At 33.3% G+C, this 12,814-nt stretch overlaps 1 protein-coding gene across 10 annotated transcripts in view; it reads right to left on the bottom strand.

Annotated features, from left to right (window-relative positions):
• LOC106107161 (mitogen-activated protein kinase-binding protein 1-like) overlaps positions 1 to 12,814 on the bottom strand; it is a 60,531-nt gene that overhangs the window by 39,939 nt on the left and 7,778 nt on the right. For 4 of the 10 annotated variants that reach the window (XM_013287884.1, XM_013287877.1, XM_013287886.1 and 1 more), the window contains exon 2: positions 7,453 to 7,989. In XM_013287884.1, the coding sequence (XP_013143338.1) occupies positions 7,453 to 7,596 (144 nt within the window). In that variant the 5' untranslated portion in view covers positions 7,597 to 7,989. Of the gene's footprint in view, positions 1 to 5,156; positions 5,343 to 7,452; positions 7,990 to 12,814 lie in introns of those variants that run through there. The other 6 variants (XM_013287878.1, XM_013287881.1, XM_013287879.1 and 3 more) reach the window with 3 other exon arrangements.

The raw sequence follows: 12,814 nt of genomic DNA, 5'->3' as shown, positions 1-12,814 counted from the left end.
TTAATATAATGCGAAAGTTTGGATGTATGGACATTTTTTAGAGGTTGTAGCCTAAACCGCTGAAAGAACCTCAAAGAAATTTTGGCATACGTGTAGAGCAAAGTCTGGAAAAACACTTAGGTTATTCTCTTTTATTTTTTCTACGCGGACGTAGTCGCGTGCGAAATCTAGTGACTTGATAAAACTGTTAACTGATCCTCAATGAAGTGCTGACGTTTGCAATCGCTAAGACGTCACGCCCCGTTTGCCCTAGGAGGGGAGGGGATAAATGCCGGGTAGTCTGCCAACCATGTCGTGGGAACACTAAAACGTCGCAGACGTTGCGTGTTTCAATTTTTTTCATCGTAATCCGCTACATCCGTTGATGCATTCCTTTCTTGCAGTTTAAATTAACATTTTGCGTATGAAAGTGTTAATCTTTAATTCTAGAGCAGATAAAGTAATTTTTTTTGGCATGTATCGTCTTGAATAAATTATATCCATGCGAATTCAAACTACGTCAATATCAATATTATCTTAGATAAAAGATACTGTCCTAATTTCCTAGTATTGCACTTACGAATAAACAGAATTGTCAAGTCTTAACATTGTCTTAAAACGCCTCTAAAACTGTGTACTGCGGTCATAAAATAAATTAATGCCTCCATTGCGCAGATAAACTCGCTAAGACATGATGTCATATTCCTATAGTCATAAATAACCGTAGATCTTCAACGTAAGGAAGATTATTAATTTTATAAGTTGCAATAAAAATAGACATCAAATAATCTAATTATTACATCTAGTTTATAGACGCAAGATTATTACCATTATTGTTTCCAAATGCCAAAATATTAAACGAAATAAAAGGAACACTTTAGGAATACACTTTGAGTGAAACAGTAAGTCCGTAGTCAATTATACATAAAGACATTAAATGTACACATAAAATTACCAACTTGCTACGACGAGACTCAAACAAGAAACTAGATAGTTTCTTGAGCGAAATAAAGTAAATCAACGAATATAAAAAACTAAAAAATAATTTGAGATCATATTCTAGTTATACTGTTATTGATATGAAATTAGCTAGTACCTATATGTGTAAAATCGATAAAGAGGGATGCTAGACATATACGGAAGTCCATGTTAGCATAAGTCTAGGGGAGGAGCACTCGATTATGGAATATACTTGAACGAATCGATAACGGCGGCGAGCGCAGAGCACACGCTGTAAACTGTACTTCAGAATATAAAATAACGTTAACCTTGTTTCAAACCGAATTTAATCTTATTAATAATATAAATGCGAAAGTTTAGATGGATGGATGGATTTTTGTAGTTTGTAGCCTAAACGGCTGAATCGATCTCGATGAAATTTGGCATGAATGTAGAGGATAGTCTGGAAGAACACATAGGATACTTACTTTTATTTTTTTAAATTCCGCGCGGATGAAGTCGCGGGCGAAAGCTAGTAAAATATAAATGCTCAAGAAATATTTTAATGAACGATTTTAGTAGATGTGTCCAGTAATGAACGTTTGTCAATTTTATCAACTACATTGCAGTACCTACTAAGAATCGGCTGACATTGAACAGTAGTGTTTCGACTTGCCTGTTCCACCTTCGTGTGAAATTATGTGTGGTCAAACAGCACTATATTTGCATACATAAGGAACTGCAATCTTAAGACTTCAAAACCTTTAACTCCTAGTTTGTATCGAAACGCCTTAGATGGCACGGCGTCAGCATTACTTCCTCAGACTTATAATGAGGCACTAGACCTCAAGTGCATTGAGAATGCAACTTGCGGCGAGACGTGCTTCCCTTTTATGGTGTATTGTTTCTTTTATGTCCCGCGGAAACATTGTTTCAGATTCTTATGACAAAGTTGACATATTCCGAAGCTGTCTTGACCGAAATACAGGATTTTTCTAAAGATTAAGGTTCCGTTCACACAGCGTAGAGCAGAGCAGATTTTTATCACAAATCAAATTAAGCTTTACAATACTTAAATAAGGTTTAATTTTACTTTGACGTGCGGCAAATACAACATTGGCTAATTTCAAATCTATATTGTCGTGTTACTACTATATTGTTATCCCTCTTTTTGTCTTTATAAGAGCAAAATGATTAATTTTGAATATAGAATACAGTGTACAGTGTTACATAACACTTCATATAATGACATAATTAAATAATTACTTGCAAAAACAATATGTATTTTTAACTAAAAAGTACAGATAAAAGGACTTACATGTTGTTTATACTAGTTTACTCAGTTCTTCAATATTTACATACAGTGATATGACGCAGTGGAGCTAAACATGTGTAAATATGCAAAAGTGCTTCAAGAAAACACGTTTTTAAGATTTACCATATTGAAACACAAACGAGTAAAGTAAACCAGGTAAACAGATGGCAGGAAGAAGGTCTGCAGATATTAGTTCAGATTGAGAAGAAATTTATTAGAACTGTCGCACAAAAAGATATTGAAAAGACACTAAGGGGATCTTTTAAATAAACAAAAAGTGAATAAGTAAGACAGTTTTTTATGTTACGACCAAACTTAAAAACTGCCAGTCCTATTTTAAAAATTCTTTTTCCATTATAAATCTACACAATCATTGAGTATCATAGGCTTTATTTATTACTAGACTAACTTTTGCCCGCAACTCCGCCTGCGTGGAATAAAACACCAAAAGCGTGTAGCCTATGTGTTCTTCCCGACTGTCCTCTATATTTTATAGAGATCCGTTCAGCCGTTTAGGCTACAAACTCTAACGAACATCCATCCATCCATCCATCTAAACATTCGCATTTATAATATTAGTAAGAAGTAAAATTTGCTTATTAATCATGCGCGGACGTCGAAAGAGTCGATTATGTAGACACATCCGATATAAAGGAATCTTTAATATTATTCACTTTATTATAAGTTTATGTTTTTTAATCGGTCAATGTCAAACAATAAGATGCAGCAAGACAATCCCACAATCGAAGTATTTAATGTTTTAATACGTTTAATGTGTTATTCGACCTTCTAACACCAAAAGCACTGCCTACTACCATGCGGGTGGACACCGATATGGAATTAGCAAACATATCGTTTACATATCTTATACGTACTATTTTACTATAGCGGAAAGTCTCAAGGTTACTCGAATACTTTTAAAAAGTTTGAACCAAAAAAATCAAATCATGTCCCTTTTAAATAAGTGTCTCTTTGGTTAAGGATGCCTCCTAAACTAAAGCAAAATTATGATCTTTCATAACATCTAAACGTTAGTGTAAGTGTAAAATTAAAGTCGACATTTATTTAAAAGATAGTTGACAACCATAAAATCGTCTTAGTTTTCATTCACTGTACAGAAAGAGTTAACAATATTTTGTCCAATTGTTTCGACTGTGTCAACATATTTATCGCAATTATTTACATTATAATTATTAATTAATTTTAAAAGTATTACTTACTAGTTAATGTGTTAAGAATTATAAAAGTACTAGCGCCCATGACCCACAAGTTATGACAATGATCGAATTACGATTCTGCTAACACCTACACATAGCTCATTTTTCATTCATACATCTACATAAACATGTACGTTGATTATGAAATACTATTCATATCCTACTTATCACCTTACTAATATTATAAATGTGAAAGTTTAAATGTATGTTTGTAAGAGTAGCTTAAAGGGCTGAACGGATCTCGATGAAATTTGACATAGATGACAAAGATAATCTGGAAGAATACAGAGGCTACTTATTTTTGTTTGTTTTTTCTATCTCCAAGTACGATGTCGAGAGCAAAACCTAGAATTAAAAAATACATAAGTAGTTATTTAAGATTTTTTTCTTATAACATGATTCTAATAATTAATACATTAATTAGTCTACTTTACCTACTATTAAATAGTAATTAGGCTAATGTAACATTGTAATAAGAGCAACAAAATAATGACTTTAGCCAAAATGCACATTAAAAATTTACTAAAAAAATGATATAACCGCATTTCCCAAGACAAGTCTAAAAAGAAAATTATAACGGAGTCTTAAATTTACAAAGACCTTAACATTGCGTTTAGGGACCCTAGAAATAGACCTGCCGCGTTCTAGCGTCACTTTCCACCATTCATTCATACAAATACATTTGCTTTTGAAGATCATTTTACTTTAGAGTATGAATATCTAAACCTTCTACAAAGATCCCTAGAGACTTGCGAGACGATTACCATCGACTTCATTCAACCACCTCAAAAACAGAAACATTTAAGATATAATGTAGTCCCAGAGTAACAAATAGATTACTGATGTCGTGTTTATATCTTAATTGTTACTTAAAACAGAAAAGTTTAGATGGACGTCTTTCGCTAAATTTACCATAAACAAGCTGCCCCAACGTGAACTGATTCGCTGGCCACCATTAGTGAAAAATAATGAAAGGGTAACACAACAAATCTTGCGTAAACAATGTTAACTGTGCAGATTAACACTATTACAAATGACAAGATAGTGCGGTACATGCTAAAAGTTGCTCAACAGATACGAGCGGCCTCTTTAATTACGTCTCAAATATTTACCTTATCGGTATATTTACTTTAGTGCGTAGAGATTTCGCGTTAACTATAACTTTTAGTACATTAACTTGAGATCGCAAACAACTACTAAAGAAATATTGTAAAACGCTAGTATATGTTCGGAACAAATGTGTTAACTGCATTTTAACAACATGGAAATCAAAATTACTTAAGTTAATTAGTATTCACAAATTATGTTTATCACGATAACGTTTATACCAGAATAAAATTAAGAGTAATGGAAAAGTTAATTTTCCTACACTAATGTCATTGATGAGATAAAAGGATTTTCAATGATTCTGGTCAGGTTTCGCCACTGTGTGTAGGTTATGTGTACTTCACAGAAATTTTGCAGCTATGGGACATCCATGGGCGTCGCCAGTCGATGATCTAGGCCAGGTCTAGAGGGGTCATGTCCTAATGGTGTTATATTGAAGCTGTCCCCCTGTCGATCCCTACAGCGATCGAAGTTTAGAAACATTAATGTACCTTCAAGTAGAAAACAAAAGCGATACGCTAACATGAAAGAGCGATCTTTCTAACGAACCGATAAGTCTTTAATATGCGCATATAAAGGTGAAATTGATACAAATGTACGTGAAACATCACTCTCGCTTAGGTGATACGTAAACCATAACTAACACTTGCCGGTTATAATTTAAAACACTTTCGCACATACACTGGCACGTAATTCACTATTTTTTATCTCAAACTACTCTCGCAAGAGAGAAATTCCGACAGAGGGCGTTTCGTCGCACGACCGACGCGGACCGCGCACACAGCGTCACTGATTAGTCCCCCAACATCCAGTAGTGGGAGTATTAGTTTATTAAATAGGTGGGTAAAGTGTCTAAAATGACGGAAGTTGACGGAATCGTATCCTGTGTTTGCTCCGAAAACTAGTGCAAGTGCGAACGTACAAAGCTAAGAACAAAACAACTTAGTATTTTTGTGTTAGAAATAACGATCCCGTAAGAATAATGATAGACAAATCATGCATCATTCTTTAACCATTTATCAATTTAGCATTCGTCAAAGACAATGGTGGTTATCATTGATTATAGTGACATTAACTAATATACATAACAATTATAACACTTTGCCATCATGATAATTTTACCTCTGACAACTGGGATTAGGGTAACAAGTTTTTAAATCTTCAACAGGAGTCTATCACGAAAATTTGCGGTACAGTTGCGAGAACATATTCGCAAAGTCACAGACAAAATTTGTATTACATTTGGTGTACTTTATCGATGTTATTCTCACGAATATTTGTGATAAACCCTTAGATCGCTCATCATTATCGTTAGCTATATAAAGTGTTATTTCCAATTAATTAGTTTTAAAGAATTAGAAGCGTCTAAATCGATTAACCTTAATGGCTTTTACCTTACTAGTGCTTCATAAGACACAAGTCGATCGTGAAGAATGTAACTAGACTTTAATTTAGGTCCCTAAACAATTTACATTCGAACGTAATTCGACAATCAATGGCTACAGCAGCATTCGAGATATCTCAGTAATCTCTAAAATCTAAAGTCTTTGTCTTTAAAAAAAAAACAATCTTATTCCGTTGAATTCCAGCGGCTATAGTTTACTGTATTAACTTCATGTTAACTTAATATTTCGTATTCCCTTACTCCATACTCAGAATCCTTTAAGTCTCCTTAGAGCAGATTTGTGAGAATTCTTGACCTTCAAGATGGTAGAAAATCTTTTTTAAGAACTTTTTTCAAAGACCTCACATGTTTTTATACTAGATGCACAAAAAATGGGCTGTGTCTCACACTTTTTACATGTATTGCAAATGTCTTTCTAGGGATATCCACTTTTACAATACAAAATGAAATAAAACAATTCGAAGCCGCTACAAGTAAAAGCACTCAGACCATTCTAATATGGAATATTAACTCTAAACGTTTCTAAACGATCAATTCACTTTATACGAAATACATTGCAATATTAAAATTTTAGTGTAACGCGATAGAAAACAATTTAATTAAAAGTCGAAAAATCTGCATTAGCTGATATGTCTTTGCAAAAGTGCCTGACAAATGCACTGTGCAAGCATTGTATTGTCTAGACTAGGCCAGACCCATTTAGTAATCATATATTTAGCACAGATATAAATATTATAAATGCGAAAGTTACAATGGATGGATGGATGGATGTTTGTTAGCGTTTGTAGCCTAAACGGCTGAACGGATCTTCATGAAATTTGGCACAGGTTTAGAGCATAGTTTGGAAGGACATAGGCTTCTTTTTATCCCTGGAATAGTTACGGTTCCCGTGAGATTCATTAATTTAGTTTTTTAATGTTTACCGAAAATTCTGCAACGGTTCAACATATCTTATTGAAATATGGCACAGATATAAAACAAAGTCTCGAGTACACATGGGATAAGGTTCATCCCCGAGAAATGTCCGGTTCCCAAGGGATACGTAGCTTTTTGTTATTTTTATAGTTCGTATGTTTTCTAATACCACGCGGACGAAGTCACGGGCAACAGCAAGTTTAGCTATAAGGTGTTTTAATAACGTGTCAAGTTTATAATCACCGTTGTTTTCAATTTGTCTAACATTACTAGAAATTAAATTAAAACTATGTTCATTAAATCGATTTCTAATCCAAGAAATATTTTTATACGCCATTCTAATATTTATTTCATTCTTTTAAACGTATATTTTTATAATTTTATACTTAAATTCCTCTACCTTTTCTCTTCACGTTTCAAGACAACACTTAACAGAAAGAGCCTCTTCCTTTAACAGTTGAAGAGGCCTTATCGAGCAAAGCTAAGCTTTTTAATATTAATGAACATTCATCTAAGACCAAACTTTATTTTAAGATTATCAAACTTGACAAAATATTGCATTAAATAGTACTCACTCGATCTGAAATCGCTTCTTCCATTTTCCCGCGCTTCAGGCCTGGCGCTCGGACTACATTCACCTGTGGCGCCACCACTGCAGGCGGCAACGCATTATTTCCAGCGTTGCCGCTCGCGGCTACCGGTATGAAACCGGCCTCCATTTTATCATGTACACATTGCAGCTACTGGACAACAGATGGCGCTGTTCTCAATTCCTTTGTAGATTATTTCATTTTATTAAAAAACTATGATAAATTTGTAAATTCACTGATTAATTCACTTTGTGGACGAATTATATTTGAGTCACTAGCCATTGTAAGGAACTGTTAGAGCACTATTAACACGACATCGACATTTGAGCACTATCGAACGGATTTTGATGAGTGGAAATTAATTAAAAATCACAGAACTCGCATAACCTTCAAAAACTTTAAATTTCGAAATATTTCTACAGACGGAAAATTACACCAAAATTCACGACATATCACTGGAGCACTTGCGAGTTTTCTGAACTTCAATTCGACTTGTCGCATCCGTCTCTTTCTCCGCAGTGCCTGTGAAAGAGACAAACGTAAGATTATGATAATTGACAAAACAACACATTGGAATGAATGGGACTGGTTTCGCTACAACAAACCATCGTAATTTTTTTCACTACTGAAGATCAAGGTCTTATTAGAAGCATAAAGGACGTCTAGATTGATTTTTGCCGTTGGATTCCATGACTGAAAAATCCAAGCAAAAAATATATTATTACCTCAGATTTTTCATAGACAATGAAGGAGATGTTAACATCTCTTTGTATCAATGTATCGAGCGTGGAAACAAACCGTTCCTTTATGAAATGATGTCATAATTAATTCCGAGAAATTTCGATAACTAATCAATGCAGATTTTTTCAATAAAAAGTATATAAACATACTTGTCGTCCAACGTGACTGAGTAAGAAATAATTTGGATGTAAAAATTGATATAAGCAATTCGACCGATTTAAATTCCACGGTACAGCTTTCTCTTCATTGAAATTATTAATATTATAAGGCGTAAAGTATGAACACCATTTATGTCATCGCTTTTTCCGCAATTTCCTCATAATCACATAGGTTTTTACCACATGTAAAATTCAAAACTTGGCATCAATGTGTATTTCCCAAGACTACATTTTTAAAGAATTAATATTTATAGAAATAAACCGCGAAACCGGTTCTTTGCTCAATCACAATTTTAACCTTGCAAGGGCGATCATTTACATTTTTCCCTTCTAAAAATATGTTAAATCCCTTTTTAACTTTATCTACCTCAATGTAATTAAAGATTTAAACAATCAAACAAAAATCTAAAGCCCAACAGAGTATGAAGAAAACGGGGTTAAAAAAATTATGCTATGCAACTGTGATTGGAACTCAAAATAAAATTTCAATTACCCTTTATAGTTTACATTTTAAAACTCTTAGAAATTAACAAAAAAAAGCACCAAAACATTCGGTAAAGCAAGGGCCTATCTGAGTCGTAAGGTAAGAAAGAATTCGTATGAGAAATAAGGCAATTCCATAAAAATGCCTAGAGCTGGCCATTACTGATGTGCTATGCCATTGATTACGTCGTTAAAATTCTACGACTTTTTATATTCACTCAATTATCATCACGAGCTCATTTCTATTCAATGAGACATCACAAAATGACCTTTGATACCTTTTAAGTTTAGTACAAATTCTCAAATTTTAAACAACCAGAGATTGCAAAAACCTAGACAACTAATCTCTTCTATACAGTATCTATATTCTTTGTTGCCTAAGATGTCAGCAATTACAGCATATTTTTGAATAATTCTTTTTTTTATTAAAAAGCCCTACACTTACGTCACGCTTAAGGCTATAAATTTTCACGCTATTAAACTTAGTGGGTAAATAAATTGGACAAAAATACTAATGTGAGAAAGAGACCATAAGTTGCTGCCAACATAAGGAAACAAGATTGCCATAGATTATCATCGTGTCATTTTGACATACAATTGATAATTTGACAAATGTAAACGATAAAGAAAAGTTTTTATAATTTCCTGCGGATGAAGCCGCACGGGAACAGCTAGTTAAATAATAAACATACATACATGACAGTAACAAATGCAAACAATTCGTTAAAAACTCATAGTTTAATTTGATTAACATGTTTCTAATTTGGAAAATATACGGACTACGTAAACACAGTAAAGATATGAGTAATCAAGTTGGAAGTTTCACCCTACTCGTCTTCCCAGTGGTAGATGAGGGAATAGACAACCATCGGTTACGTTTTTTTTTTTTGTTATTTTTACATCGACAATCAGACTCTATCCTACTGTGTTTATTGTACCATAACGATTAGGTAATTCAGAAAAAATATTTTTTATTTTAAATTGTGCCAAAAATTAATTTCAATATTTAAATTTTAAAAGTAAAATTTTTTCGCCTCGAATACTTTTGCATATTTTTAGTTAAATGATGCCAAGGTTGCTAGCTACCGGCATTTCTAGCAAAAGTCGCTGCAATTAAAATACCTTGCAAATATTAAAAAAAATGAGAAAACCTTTCTAGAGCTTTTAACGAAAAAATCTTCGCTTCGACTTAAAGCTTTGAAAGTTCTTAATGAAAGGTTAATTATTCGTAGCTTTTTCAAAAAAGTTACTTTCTGAAAATGTAGTTTTCTACGAAAATCCAACCACATAAAGTGATCTAAGTTGTTTTGCTACTATTTTATATCTAATCAAACATTAGCTTTCGATAGTACGTTAGAAAGGAATTTAATCGAATAGGATAAAAATAATCAATTACCTGTCATCACAGGCGCCAAAACAAACTATCGTTTACAACCGACCTTCGTGTTTTATCAGGACATGCAGATTATAAACCAATCTGCGGTAATCCATTCCATTTAAAAAGTATTAAAGGTAGTGCTGATAAATTGACAATTTATTGTACGGACAAGAGGGATCAAAACGTTTATTTTGGAAGGCTTTTATCGAATAAATTGGACATTGGGTGAACAAATTTAAAAACAGTCTTTTTACACACACAGTCAAATAATATTACGGTTTACTTGAAGTTATTTGTGTGGAGAAAAAATAACCCTTGTCTAAAAGTTTATAACCCGGTAAAAGATTCCCTTTGCTGAAATATATTGATATGTCCTATATTTATATTTTAGTATATTTCTTTAAGTTTAGATTAACGGAAAAAATCCGAATACTACAATCTCATCAAAACATTTTGTAAAGTGCTAAAATACAATTTTCAGTTGTGTTCAAAGACCTAAATACGAACATTGTAAATCGATCGAGTGTTCCGAGATCAACAATGGCAATGATATAATAGTTCTTTGGACAAAATGTTCATAACTCAAAACACAATAACGCAAGGCGATCCGATTATCAACAAATGGATTATTCGCGCTCGGTGACGCGTGGCCAGAGAAACGATCGACTAACATTCGTGTTACGGACAACGCATTCAAACTGTTGTATTTTCTCTTTTTATTTTAAAATGTTGATGCCATTACATTGTTTAGGACTTTCAGGTGCACACGTAATTTACAACGTTCCATGTTTTACAAAAAAACTTAGTCTCTGATATTTAATTTAGTTAGAAAAGTTGTGTACTGAACTTGTCACTTTCCCATATTTTGATCTCGTTTCTTATTTGTCAAAGATTGTTTAAAAATATTAATTTTGCACTCGTATTAAGCTTTTAACAGAAAAGTAAATATCGAATGTCCTATCATTAACGGAAATGCTTCTAGAGCAGCGGAAACTGTCAACCGATGCATGCTCTAATTAGCACATGAACGTTCGTCGCACGGGTTTTTTCTTCAAATGATACCACGTGGATACAAGATGCATACATACGTTACTATGCATCAAATATGTTTTTATTCACTGTAACCATGAGAATGATGAATAAACACAGCAAAAGATAAGCACTTACAATCGCACTAACGACTACAGCTTTACAGTGTAAAATTATTCAATTTTGTTTGATAGATAACATTATAAATTTTATTTTTGTGAACTAATCTTGCGTTCCACTACCATCCCCTGGCATACAAATTTTCACGTGAACCGACTATTAAAACTGTTTAAAATATTCGTTTTTAATCGATTATATTTATCGAATGGCCGCAATCCATCGTCCATGGGCCATTAGACACGGAAGCATTATTCGGGTCGTGCTCTACTAAGTCGATTGTCTGAAACAACGGTTTGTACTTTGAAACATAAATACACTGTCGCAGAAAAATTTGCTGAAGAATTATAGATTCATATTTACGTTGTATGTAATTATGTATTTTAATAATGAACCTTTTTAACATAATATGTGAGCGAGTAATGTCTACCTCATTATCAGATTAGAACCTAAATCGATTAAAAAAAATTATGACTCGATAATCGGATTATTTTCTAGTCAACTTCGTAACAGTCCAAGGGATTTTAATGTCTTTGTGGTGTGTACGAAACGCTACGCGGATACTTTCGGTGTTAGGATACAATAATATTTTAAACATTTACATTGCCTTGTTTACGAATGGCCTAAACGTCATACATTTTACAGTATTTATACCAAGCATGTGTTGAAAGAGTTCGTCTTGTAATACTAACAGCAAACTGATCCCTTATCAAGTTAGTATTTGCGTTCATGACTAAGTCGCAACTGGCATACCGCCAGAACCAACCCTCGCGTCATACACTTCTAACTTGTAATAAATTGATTCCATTAATTTGAACTTAATTGCGATAGACATACGACACGTTGCAGATCGCAATTTGAGCTTTGATTACTGGGATCATCGAAAACTCTGCATCAGATATTCAAACAATTTTGAACCATAACACTTAGTGATAAATTCTATTTTGGAATGTATGTATTTGCAGCTGTTTGAATCGATTCAGTGTAAAGTTAGTTCTGAAAACACAACAAACGCTTCTGATTAAGACATTGTGGTTGTAAAGTGTAGAATGTAAGTCGCAGTGATCGAGTGAACGGTTTGCAATTCCACGCGTACTTTGATCTTGTACTCGTATATCCATTATCAAGACTGGTAAACATATGATGTATGATGATTGAGCAAATCTGTACTTTCGTATGAACGTTACAAACATTTCGATGTGTAAATTGATATTGCGTGTTCGTATATAAATGTGCTATATTTCACTGTTACAAAATATATAAAATACTAGTTTTCGCCCGCGATTCTGTCGGCAGGGATTTAAACAAAAAATAAAAATAAGTAGCCTGTGTTCTTCCAGACTATCTTTTACATTTATGTCAAGTTTCATCAAGATCCTTTCAGCAATTTAGGCTACAAACTCTAACAACATCCATCTAAACTTTAGCATTTACAACATTA

The sequence above is a fragment of the Papilio polytes genome, unplaced genomic scaffold, assembly GCF_000836215.1.
Source record: "Papilio polytes unplaced genomic scaffold, Ppol_1.0 DF822067.1, whole genome shotgun sequence".
Taxonomy (NCBI): domain Eukaryota; kingdom Metazoa; phylum Arthropoda; class Insecta; order Lepidoptera; family Papilionidae; genus Papilio; species Papilio polytes.
The sequence above is the reverse complement of the archived record's forward strand: the minus strand, read 5'-3'. Positions and strand labels throughout refer to the sequence as shown.